The 12,810-nt window shown below is 48.5% G+C and overlaps 1 protein-coding gene across 4 annotated transcripts in view; it reads left to right on the top strand.

The window, feature by feature from the left end:
- Positions 1-12,810, top strand: part of TRMU (tRNA mitochondrial 2-thiouridylase) — a 37,608-nt gene that overhangs the window by 14,678 nt on the left and 10,120 nt on the right. For 2 of the 4 annotated variants that reach the window (XR_015062732.1, XM_085899699.1), the window contains exons 5-8: positions 4,429-4,482; positions 6,904-6,970; positions 7,142-7,242; positions 8,013-8,157. Coding sequence is in view for 3 of the 4 variants with exons in the window: in XM_085899699.1 (XP_085755825.1) it covers positions 4,429-4,482; positions 6,904-6,970; positions 7,142-7,242; positions 8,013-8,157 (367 nt within the window). In the remaining variant the exon portion in view is untranslated. The remainder of the gene's footprint in view (positions 1-4,428; positions 4,483-6,903; positions 6,971-7,141; positions 7,243-8,012; positions 8,158-12,810) is intronic. The other 2 variants (XM_085899702.1, XM_085899700.1) reach the window with 2 other exon arrangements.

Raw genomic sequence — 12,810 nt, 5'->3', positions numbered from 1 at the left:
TCTCTCTCTTCGCACTCTCTCTCTCTTCGCACTCTCTCTCTCTCTCTCTCTTCGCACTCTCTCTCTCTCTCTCTCTCTCTCTTCGCACTCTCTCTCTCTCTCTCTCTCTCTTCGCACTCTCTCTCTCTCTCTCTCTCTCTCTCTCTCTCTTCGCACTCTCTCTCTCTCTCTCTTCGCACTCTCTCTCTCTCTCTCTCCCCCCTCGCACTCTCTCTCTCTTCGCACTCTCTCTCTCTCCTCGCACTCTCTCTCTCTCTCTCTCTCTCTCTCTCTCTCTCTCTCTCTCTCTCTCTCTCTCTCTCTCTCTCTCTCCTCCATATCTCAAACACACTCTTTCTTTCCTCTCATCACACCTCTTCCCACCCCCTCAAATCTCGTTCCTCCCTCCACCCACTCCCATCTTTACCATACCTCTACCCAGTCTCATCCTTCCCTTCTCCCTCCTCACCCATGACCGTGCCTCCTCTCATCATCTCCCCTCCCTCACAAAGCTTCCCCTCACCCCTCCCTCTCAAGTCAGCCACCTCCTCCCTCTTCAAATCAAACGTCACTGCCACCCCCCCCCACAAGCTTCCCCCTCACCTTTCTCAAAAGCACATCTTTATCGCTCAATTCTCCCTCCTCACCCTTCTCCCTCAAATTCCACCCCCCTCACCCTTCTCCCTCAAATTCCACCCCCTCACCCTTCTCCCTCAATTCTCCCCTCTCACCCTTCTCTCTCAATTCTCCCACAAATCTTCCCCCTCACCTCTCTCCTTCAAATCTCCCTCCTCACTCCCCCTTCTCAAAGCTGCCTCCCCCTCTTCCCACCCCTCAATTTTTAATCCCTCTTCCACCCACTCCCATCTTCACAATACCTCAACCCAGTCTCATCCTTCCCTTCTCCACACCCCTCACCTTTCTCAAAAGCTCCCACCACACCTTTCTCCCTCAATTCTACCCCCTCACCCCTCCCTTACAAATCTCCACCCCTCACTCCCCCTTCTCAAAGCTACCTCCCCCTCACACCCACAAAGCTTCCTCCTCCCCCCTCTGTCTTCCATCTCATTCCTCCACCTCCTCCAATCCCCCACTTCCCTTTACCCCCTTTCTTATTACTCCCCACTGCGACTCATCCCTTCATCACCTTGCCCCTTGTCCTCCCCATCTGACCCTCTCCCCTTGCTCTTCTTCTACAATCTCCGACACACTGTCAATAACTCTCCTTACCTCACCCTCCCCTCCCCTGCACCCAAAACCTCCTCCCTCCCTCCCTCTTCCTTAACAGTGTGGACCTCCAACATCTGGAGCTTTCACTCCAACTAACCTGACTGATCTCTCCATACAGGTTGCCACTGACAAACCAGATATAGTCCGCTTAACAGAACCTTTCCTCCCTCGAGACGTTTCCGACTCATTAGTTTCTCTCCCTGGTTACTCCCTCCTCCAGTGTGATAGACCTGAGCCTCGTCCTGGCGGCTGAGTTGCTCTCTTTATCAAAAACTCCATTCCTCACTCTCCCTGCACTGCCCTCACTCCTCCACATCCCCAAGAATACCTCTGGCTACGGCTTCCACTCTGCTCCCACCTCTTATTCATACGTGTGTTGTACCATCCACCAAACAGTGATGACTCCATTTACATCTCACTCGCCGAAAACCTGGACCAACTTCTATCCACTCACCCAAACTCTCTCTTCCTCATATGTGGTGACTTCAATTGTCATCATGCCAGTTGGCTGGGTGTGGGTACCTCTCTCACCTGCCATGGCACTTCAGCAAAGGACTTCTTTGACTCATTGGGACTGACTCAATCTGTCAACTTCCTGACCCGGATCTCAGCCACTGGTGCTCCATCTATTCTGGATCTGATTTTGACCAATTTCCCAGAAAATTTCTGCTGTTCGTCTTCTGCTCCCAATCGGGTCATCTGACCACATGCTTGTCAAAGTGGACATATCTCTGGTCGTTATTAGAGAACCACCTCAGCGCCAATGAGTCTGGCATTTCACTCAAGCCGTCTGGCAGGGTCTTCAAGCAGCCATCAAACTTCTACACTGGTCTCCCATTTCCACTCTCACTGACATCAACTCATCCTGAGAATTTTTTCAAAGAAATTTGCTCTCTCTCTCTCATGCACAGACTTATCCCATCTTGTCTTCAGTCGTATTACCCTTCCTCCCGCCCGTGGTACACTAAACCTTACCCCCATGTTCCCTGCCCCATCCTCCTCCACAGATCTATTGTCTCTGTTCCCCACTATTTTGTGCTTCCCTCTCCCACCCATCATCTCCTGCTCCCCTTGTTGTACGTTCTGTGTGTAAGCTCTTACACGAGCCTCGACATGGTCTCCAAAAAAAAAAAAACTCATCACAATTAAGACATGTTCCAAGTTTCAGTTGAATATGTTGAAGGGCATGGGAAAAAGTCTGAAAAACCACAGGTGGGACAGACAGACGAACCAAATATTGCGTGACTCCAAACTGTGAGTGGTAAAACTCCGGTAGCACATCCCATACAGCCCTTGCTGCATGGCACCGGGAGTGATAAGTTACGCCTGCCACGCGGAACATCATCTCCCGCCTCACGAAGTACAATCCGGAGTCATTATTGGTTGCAGGCCTGCGCAATAATGAGAATCGATGTCATTCTCAGACCTGAGACGAACGCCGTGACGTCACCGCCACGACATAATATGTTCTGTCTGCGGCAACCGGAAGAGCTATCTCACAGCGCTAATCAGTCCATAACTTTTTGAGATATCTTTCTCATAGACAGAGACAGACAAATTGGGGTGAGACCGTCGACCTTCGGTGGTGGAGGTAACAAGGTTATTTGAAGGAGGAGGAGGAGGCCAGATGGCCCATCATGCCTGCGCTACATGAACACCATGTTAAATAATTTCAAGCTGATGAATTGATTTCATTGGAGGAATTTTAGGGAGTAGTGGGGATGAGAAAAATGTGGCAGGCTCAGGGATATCACTCGGGTGTTAAAAAAATAAATCGGACCGCCTGTCCTGAAGCTCATCTGGATTCGGAGCAACAGTCACTCAAACTCCCCCACAAGACCCTGTTAGACCCTGAATTTTTAATGCCCTGGACAAACTTTGGTACATCAAGGGTGGTGAAGGTTGTGGTCAAGTTCCATCAAAATTGTGTGTGTAGTTTCGGAGAAGAGAGAGAGCAAGTACCTATTTTGGTGCAGTGTGCACGATAACGTCTTCGACGGTAAAACAATAAAAAAACTAGAGGGGGAGCACTCGGGAGAGTGCAAAACCTCCGCTGCCAATACTGCTGGGTCACTCAAGTGAACCTTATATGATGTCAACAGTGCTGAGAGTTATAGTTCTTTTCTCCTTCGGGTTGGAAATCAGGGGAAGGAAGTTATAGTTCTCTTCTCCTTCGGGGGCCATGGGTTGGAAATCACTTAAAACATGTAAAAATGCAAAAAAAAAAATCGAAATTTTGTTGAAAAAAAAGTTGCAAAATTTTTTTTTCTCTAACAATTTTTTTGGAGGGGGTTGGAAATCACTTAAAACATGTAAAATGCAAAAAAAAAAATTCTCAAACAATTGTTTTTTGGGGGGGTTGGAAATCACTTGAAATATGTAGAAATGCAAAAAAAAAAAAATTTTCTCCAACAATTTTTTTTTTGGGGGGGGACTTTGGAAATCACTTAAAACGTAAAAATGCAAAAAAAAAAAATTTTTCTCAAACAATTTTTTGGGGTGGGGGGGTTGGAAACACTTAAAATATGTACAAATGCAAAAAAAAAATTTTTTTCTCCAACAATTTTTTTGGGGGGGGGTTGGAAATCACTTAAAACATGTAGAAATGAAAAAAAAATTCTATTTTTTTGGGGGGTGGGTAAAAATAATTTGGGGGGGGTTGGAAATCACTTAAAAACATGTAGAAATGCAAAAAAAAAAAAAATTTTCTCTAACAATTTTTTTTGGTGGGGGGGGGACCAAGTCCAAAATTTAATGGCATGATCCTTGGACCATACCTAACCCCCCCCCACCAAGTTTCGTCGAAATCCGTCGAGAAGTTTTTTCCGTAATACTGTTCACAAACAAACAAACAAACAAACAAATAGAAAGGGGTGAAAACAGTAACCTCCATCCATCTTCGAAGATGGCGGAGGTTAAAAATCATCATAGTCCCGGGGATTTAGGGTTGGGGGGAAGACTCCAATTTATCTCTGTAGATGTGCGTCATCTCGCACCACCTGGTGTTGGCCTGTATTTGAAGTCGTGATCAATCGTCACAGTGAGGGAATTGACTCCTCCATCAGGACGGGTCCTTTGCTATTCACCGCAGCTCCTTGATTATTCATCAGAATTTTTTGTTCTTTGTTTTGTTTTCTTTTCTCATGCATTTTCATACAACAGATGAAAAATATATATTATAACAAAACAAATTTGATTGACTTTACTTTTTCGTTCCAGAGTGCTGGGATCTGCTTCATTGGAAAACGGAAATTTGGAGACTTTCTGCTTGAGGTCAGACATACTCTGCTTTTAAGAGGTGCAAATTCAAATTTATTGTCAAAAAAAACATTAAAAAAAACAAAACAGATGGTTGGTAAGGACAGCAATGGTGTTGTTGGTGTGGGTAGGATTTGTGGGATCGGGAGGGGGAGTTATTTACCATCATTTATCCAAGGAAGCGTGCAGATTGATAATGTTTCACAAGATAATGTTATTCACTTTCGGATGATAATACAGTGGTGGCATGTGTTTCCGCTGTGGGAAACGAGGTACAGCTGATGTTTCAAGCATTAGTTCTTCGTCGTATGAAAACGGGTAATTAAGGACCTTTTCTCTGATCAAGGACAAATGCTTGAAATTTTCCTCCTTTTTCTCACCCCCCCTCCTCTTTTGTCTTCCTTGACCTTCCTCCCCCTTTCTCCATCCTCTCCCTACCTTCCTTCTTCCTCCGATCCTTCCTCTCCCCTGTCCTGCCTTCCCCCTGCCCTTCCTCTTCCCCAGCCCTTTCCCCTTTTTCATTCCCCTCTCTCCCCTTTCCTTCCCCTCTCTCTCCCCTTTCCTTCCCCTCTCTCTCCCCTTTCCTTTCCCTCTCTCTCCCCTTTCCTTCCCCTCTCTCTCCCCTTTCCTTCCCCTCTCTCTCCCCTTTCCTTCCCTCTCTCTCCCCTTTCCTTCCCCCTCTCTCCCCTTTCCTTCCCCTCTCTCCCTTTCCTTCCCCTCTCTCCCCTTTCCTTCCCCTCTCTCTCCCCTTTCCTTCCCTCTCTCTCCCCTTTCCTTTCCCTCTCTCTCTCCCTTTCCTTCCCGCTCTCTCCCCTTTCCTTCCCCTCTCTCCCCTTTCCTTCCCCTCTCTCTCCCTTTCCTTCCCCTCTCTCTCCCCTTTCCTTCCCCTCTCTCTCCCTTTCCTTCCCCTCTCTCTCCCCTTTCCTTCCCCTCTCTCTCCCCTTTCCTTCCCCTCTCTCTCCCCTTTCCTTCCCCTCTCTCTCCCCTTTCCTTCCCTCTCTCTCCCCTTTCCTTCCCCTCTCTCTCCCCTTTCCTTCCCCTCTCTCTCCCCTTTCCTTCCCCCTCTCTCCCCTTTCCTTCCCCCTCTCTCCCCTTTCCTTCCCCTCTCTCTCCCCTTTCCTTCCCCCTCTCTCCCCTTTCCTTCCCTCTCTCTCCCCTTTCCTCCCCTCTCTCTCCCCTTTCCTTCCCTCTCTCTCCCCTTTCCTTCCCCCTCTCTCCCCTTTCCTCCCCCTCTCTCCCCTTTCCTCCCCCTCTCTCCCCTTTCCTCCCCTCTCTCCCCTTTCCTTCCCTCTCTCCCCTTTCCTTCCCCTCTCTCCCCTTTCCTTCCCCTCTCTCCCCTTTCCTTCCCCTCTCTCCCCTTTCCTTCCCCTCTCTCTCCCCTTTCCTTCCCCTCTCTCTCCCCTTTCCTTCCCCTCTCTCTCCCCTTTCCTCCCCTCTCTTTCCTTCCCCTCTCTCCCCTTTCCTTCCCCTCTCTCTCCCCTTTCCTTCCAGTCTCTCCCCTTTCCTTCCCCTCTCTCTCCCCTTTCCTCCCCTCTCTCTCCCCTTTCCTCCCCCTCTCTCCCCTTTCCTCCCCCTCTCTCCCCTTTCCTCCCCCTCTCTCCCCTTTCCTTCCCCTCTCTCCCCTTTCCTTCCCCTCTCTCCCCTTTCCTTCCCCTCTCTCCCCTTTCCTTCCCCTCTCTCTCCCTTTCCTTCCCCTCTCTCCCCTTTCCTTCCCCTCTCTCTCCCCTTTCCTTCCCCTCTCTCTCCCCTTTCCTTCCCCTCTCTCTCCCCTTTCCTTCCCCTCTCTCTCCCCTTTCCTTCCCCTCTCTCTCCCCTTTCCTTCCCCTCTCTCTCCCCTTTCCTTCCCCTCTCTCTCCCCTTTCCTTCCAGTCTCTCTCCCCTTTCCTTCCAGTCTCTCTCCCCTTTCCTTTCCTTCCCCTCTCTCTCCCCTTTCCTTCCCCTCTCTCTCCCCTTTCCTTCCCCTCTCTCTCCCCTTTCCTTCCCCTCTCTCCCCTTTCCTTCCTCTCTCTCCCCTTTCCTTCCTCAGCCTCTTCCTTTTGCTTCCAGCTTCCATGTTAGTTCCAGCCCCCATTTTGCTTCCACCTACTTTTGCTTCCTCCCCTTCTTTTGCTTCCAGCCCCCGTTTTGCTTCCAGCCCCCTATTGTCTTCCTTCCTCTTTTACTTCTTTCATCCTTTTCCTCCCTCTTATTTTGGGGAAGGGGAAAAATACAAATTGACAATAAACAGTTACCATTCAGAATTATGCCGAACTTTTTACCTTTCATTCAGTCATGACTTTTAAATACACGCTTCAGCCTTGTTATAAAGCTTGCACATTGATTTTTGTGTTTACAAATGCAATAAGTAACGGCTTACGTAAGGTGGAAACCCATCCTTAGTCGTTAGTCATCCTTCATTATTCTCATCACCACCCTGTCCTGGATTTTCTCCGACAGTACTTGGACCCGAGACCAGGAAACTTTGTCTGTGTGGAGGAAGGGAGGAAGATCGGAACGCATAATGGCACGTCCAACCACACCAGCAGGCAGCAAAGCAAATGCAACGACGTCGATCACTGGAAATATCACTGGCTCTCCACGAGCGCCGAACTCCATCATTCTCAGAGTGATCAGTCTCTCGCTTGTTGTTCTCTCCACGAATGAAACTTGCTCTTTTTGTCGTTCTGTTCTGCAGGGCATTTTCTGTTTACCATTGGCCAACGGGCTAAGATCGGAGTTGGTTCTCAAGCTTGGTTTGTGGTGAACAAGAATCCTCACACTGGAGACGTGTTTGTGGTAATATTTATGCCTATGCAGCCACAGGCTGAAAGCATTATGTTTTGGGGTTGACCGTCCGCTCGTGCGTGCGTCCGTCCATTATCGGTTTTTGTTTCCAACATATCTCGTGAACAACTGCAAGAGCTGAAGTTGGCACAAGTATGGGCTATAATACAAGGACGAATTGATGAAATCTTGGGTTCAAAAGATCCAAGGTCTAATGTGATGCGCACCTTAATTGAAAACAATTATGCAGACCATAACTCGAGTTATGGAGTCACCGAAGGTGGACGGAGGTTACGTTTTCTCTCCTGTTAGTTTGTATGTCTGTTTGTCTGTGAGCAGGATATCTCAAAAAGTTATCGATGGATTCGGACGGAACTTGATGGACAGGTTTGGGTGTGTGACAAGGACGAATTGATTCGATTTTGGTGACGATCTGGATGCGAGAATTTTTTTTTCTTCCATTTTCCAAGTGATTCTTCACCATAGAGGGAGAGAGGGCCAAAAACAATATGTTGCCCGATATCTCAAAAAGTTGTCGACGGGTTACGCCAAAACTTGGTGGACAGGTTGGGTCTGCGACAAGGTTGAATTGATTCGATTTTGGTGAGGATCCGGATCCGGTTGACATCTTTGAGACCCAGATCCGGTTGACAACTTTGCTGTTGACGTCTTTGAGCACAGTACCCATGGATGTTGGTGTCCAAGTTTCTCTGTGTTTGCTCCCTCTCTATGTCTCCATTCATTCCTCTCACTTCCCTGTTCCTCATCCTTCTCACCTTGAGGCACCCGGTACCATGCATCCTGCTCTCCTTCGAGAGTCATTTGGAACACGGCAGGTTCACTGGATATCTGGGAAGATGCCAGAAGACCTGGTGTCTGCAACGGAAATGGAATGCGAATTCCGATTTCGGCATCAAATGCCCCTTGGTGAGAATCGAGTGATATGCGTTTGAGGATTTCCTCATTCCAAGCAGTATTTATTGAAGTTAATTTTGCTTTTGAAAGGAAATGAAAACATGCAGGTAAAAGTTATTCTTGCTGAATGTAAGAAAAAGTTTCCAGGGGACTTTGCGATTTTTGTCTCATTCGAAAACTCTCCATCGTGTAGTGGCTGCAGCACCACGAGGGGGATTTGTTGATCCTCATTTTGAGTCATGGCGACATTTAACATACTGCTTGGAAAAGAGCTTGGCTGTACGTTACATGATGTGTTGTTACGGATTTGGAAACCTTGTGCACACCGACAGCCAGAGTCCCTAAGCTTAGTTATTTCGATAAGTATGTGTTTACAGTTAGAATCCCCCCTTTGTCTAATGCGAATTACATGTGTGCACTACAAATTATTGTATAGTCAGGTTGATTATATCTTTTAACAACAATTACTACTACATCCACTACAACAACAGCGCGCCATCCTGCACTCGACCCGGTCGCCATTACGCACGTGTTTTTGGCTGAGGACGTGGGCGGAGCCTTCATCGCCTCGAGTCGAAGCTCCGCCCCAAGGAAGAGCAGAGAGCGTTTCCTCCAGCGAATGAGCGGAGGGCGAGCACCACACGCGCGCCCCAGCAAATCGGGAGGCCGCCACAAGTCGCCTGACAACCCACCGTCCAATCAGGAGGCGAGTGGTGGGGGAGAAGAACCCCCCCTCCTCCTCAAGAGGAGGAGTGTGGTTGTCTGGACCAGCGTTCGGGAGACGGTGATCGTGGCGATTGCGGCGCATTCTGTGGTTGGCTAGACCAGTGTTGGAGAGACAAGGGTGCGTTCTGCAGGATCGTGGCGATTGCGGTCTGTGGTCTTGGTGGTGAGTGTGGCTTGGTCCCGTTCGTGGGTCGTGGGCTCGAGTCGGTGAAACCGCACGAGGCGGGGAGGGACCCGGCTCTACCGAAAATAGACCCACGAGGTCCATTTCGTGTGTGTGTGTGTGTGTGTGTGTGTGTGTGTGTGTGTGTGTGTGTGTGTGTGTGTGTGTGTGTGTGTGTGTGTGTGTGTGTGTGTGTGTGTGTGTGTGTGTCGCCGTCGTGTAAGTAGAATTGTTAAGTGCTTTTTCCTTGCTCATTGTACATTGCCTGCCTTTTATTCGTGATAACTCTGCTGTGTGTCTCCCTCCCCGATTATTGTTATAAATAAACCCCTGTTAAATGTACCAGCTCGTTTTCTGTGCTTTCCTCCATTGGCCTAGCATGGTGCGTGTTGCGAATTGGCAGGGCCGTTCATGCCGTGGATTGTTCATTGGGACCGGCGCGGCTCTGGTAACTCCGCTCGGTTATGCCGGATTCGAGTCGGTACCTGCGACTCGGTCCAGACAGTCGTCCAAGGGTGTGGTTTTCCCCGATAGTGAGACGACGTGGGTACTTAGGCATATTGAAATTAGGCAATTAACCATACCCCACGCCGTCAAAGTATTGGCAACCACGGTCCGCTAAGAGACCCGTGACCTTCGGACTTATCCGAGAGTCACGACCTAAATTCCGGGTGTTCAGTGGGAGATGACTCCACTGCTCCACCTCGTGGTCATTCATCACCACCGAACCCCGGACCACAACAATATTACAGCAACTCTTTGAAATGGAAAGTCGGCAAGAATTGTTTGTCATTCTGTTTGTACTGTTATTGCCGGAATTTTATTTTATTTCGTGCTTTATCCTTTGACAGAGATTCTGTGAGTCATCTGGTCTGGCACTTTTACTTGGAAGCAATGGAGGAAATGACTCCATTCATGATGACCAATTGTCCAATGCCCCACGTGGAGATCAGTTTCTGAGGTTTGGGACATGGAATGTAGGGACAATGACAGGGAGATCAGGAGAAGTGGTGGAAGTATTGGTCAGAAGAAGAGTGGACGTATGTTGTGTGCAGGAGATGAGATGGGAAGTGGTGCGAGAATGATGAAGGGTAGGCAGGGACAGAAGTACAAGTTTGTGTGGCAAGGGTGCTCGGAAGGTGTGTATGGTGTTTGCGTCCTGTTTTCTGAGGAGTTTGTAGACAGTGTGGTGAGTGTGACGAGAGTGAGTGAAAGGTTGATGATGGCGAGAATGGTGATCGGAAAGCTCTTGGTGAACGTCATCTCGGGATATTCCGCGCAGGTCGGTCGGAGCGATGAAGAGAAGGACAAGTTCTGGTGCACGATGGAGAAGTTAATTGAAAGATGAGGAAGTCGTTGTGGTCGGAGGAGACTTGAATGGACATGTGGGAAGGAGTACAGATGGTCTTTAGGGAGTCCATGGGGGTTACGGATATGGTGTGAGGAATGGAGAAGGTGAAAGGATTTTGGAGTTTGCTGATGGAGCTGGTTTGTTGATTTATAAAACTCAATTTCAGAAAGCGGATAATAAACTTGTTACATACACGTCAGGTGAGTCGACGACGATTGTTGACCACCTGATGGTGCGTCGGCGAGATAGGGAGAACCTCCGGGAGACAAAGGTGATCTCGGGAGGACACAAAGCCTCCCGAGGAGGCCGTTTCACAGCACCACCTGGTTGTCTGCGACATAAGGGTGAAAGGTGTGAGGAGAGCTTGGCGGGTGAAGTACCAACCGAGGATGAAGGTGTGGAGGTTGAAAGAGGTGACAGTGAAGGAAGCATTAAGAGATAGGTTGAGTATGGTTGAGGATGATGTGGTGGAGGTTGAAAATGGTTGGATGTCAATGAAAGATAGTCTGTTGGGAGTCGTTGGTGAGGTATGTGGATGGAGAGAAACATGGTAGTGGGATGATGAAGTTGGAAAGAGGATTGATGAAAAGAGGAAGAAGTTCCAGGAACGGCAGAAGGCGAAAGATACGGTGGTAGAAGAGACACCGTGTGAAAGTTATAAGGTAGCCAAGAAGGCTGCAAAGAAAGAGGTAACAAAGGCGAAGGAGGCACATAGGAAAATGCTCGGAGAACGCTTGGATTCGGAGGAGGGTCAGAGAGCGGTATTTGGGATTGCAAAGTAGATAATGAAAGAGAGGTTTGATGTGACAGGGTGAGTTGCTTGAAGGATGAACTGGGACAAATCGTTGTGGACCAAGATGGAATTAAAGGAAGACGGAAGAGACGTATGGAAAGGCTGTTGAAGGTAGAGAATGAATGGGACGGCAACATAGAGAGCAACCCAATTTTAGGACCGGCAGAGAAGATAACTGAGAAGGAAGTTGAGGAAGCGATAAGAGCAATGAAGAGTAGAAAAGCAGGAGGACTGATGGGAGTTGTGGGAGATATGTTGAAGGCAGCGGGAAGTTGGGATGTGAAGAGAATGACAGAGATCTGTAATCTGGTGGTGATAGAAGGCCACATTCCAGTGGATTGGGAACTCAGTACCCTCGTCCCTCTGTACAAGGGGAAAGATGACCCTCTGGACTGTGGCTCCGATAGAGCGATTAAGTTATTGGAGCATGGAATGAAGGTATTGGAAAGGGTGTTGGAGAAGAGGATAAGGAAGAAGGTAAAGATTGACGAAATGTAGTTTGGATTTATTCCAGGAAGAGGAACGACGGATGTGATTTTTATTGTAAGGCAGTTGCAGGAGAAGTACATGGAGAAGAGGAAGAAACTGTTTCTTGGGTTTGTTGATCTGGAGAAAGCATTTGATGGGATTCCACGTGAAGTAATGACATGGGCATTGAGGAAGTTAGGAGTGGAGGAATGGTTGATCAGAGTGGTGATGGCCATGTACGAGAGAGCACGCACAGATGTAAGGATGAAGGACGGGAACAGTGGTGAGATTGAGGTGAAGGTGGGAGTGCACCAGGGGTCGGTACTAAATCCACTACTATTTGTAGGTGTGATGGAGGTGCTGGCTCGGAGGGTAAAGGAGGGTTTACCGTGGGAGTTGTTTAATGCAGATGATTTGGTGATGATTGTGGAGAGTCTGGATGGACTGAAGGAGAAGATGAATAAATGGACGGGATGTATGGGGGCAAAAGGTTTGAAGGTGAATATCGGAAAGACGAAGGTGATGGTAAGTGGTAAAGCATGTGGTGAGGTGGAAAGGACTGGGAAGTGGTCGTGTGCTGTGTGCAGGAAGGGTGTCGGAGTGAACTCCATTCAGTGTACAATGTATACTGAATGGGTTCATAGAAAATGTAGTGGTGTGAGGGGGTCATTAACCAGTGTGGTTGCTGCATTCAAGCGTAAGGTGTGCATAGAAGGAGTTGCAGATATGGAGGAAATGTTGAGTTGGATCTTGGAGACGGCGTGAAGCTGGAAGGTGTGAGAACATTTTGCTACCTGGGAGACATGCTGAATGGAGAAGGTGGATCAGACTCTTCGACGGTTGCTCGAGTGAGATGTGCATGGAAGAAGTTTCGTGAACTGAGTGGCGTGCTGACGAGAAGGGGAGTGTCGTTGAAGTTGAAGGGAAAGGTGTATGAAACAATGTGTGAGAAGTGCTATTATTTATGGGAACGAGACGTGGGTACTGAACATAGAGCAGCAACGAAGGCTGGAAAGGGTGGAAATGCGAATGGTTCGGTGGATGTGCGGAGTATCGTTGAGAGAGAGGAAGACAAATGATGAATTGCGGAAGATGATGGAAATAGAGCCTGTGATGGATGTGGTGAAGAGAAACAGGTTGAGATGGTTGGGCCATGTGTTGAGG

This window comes from Eptatretus burgeri, chromosome 10 (genome assembly GCF_056783735.1).
Source record: "Eptatretus burgeri isolate ZD-2024b chromosome 10, Ebu_testis_v1, whole genome shotgun sequence".
In the NCBI taxonomy this organism is placed as follows: Eukaryota; Metazoa; Chordata; class Myxini; order Myxiniformes; family Myxinidae; genus Eptatretus; species Eptatretus burgeri.
The sequence above is the reverse complement of the archived record's forward strand: the minus strand, read 5'-3'. Positions and strand labels throughout refer to the sequence as shown.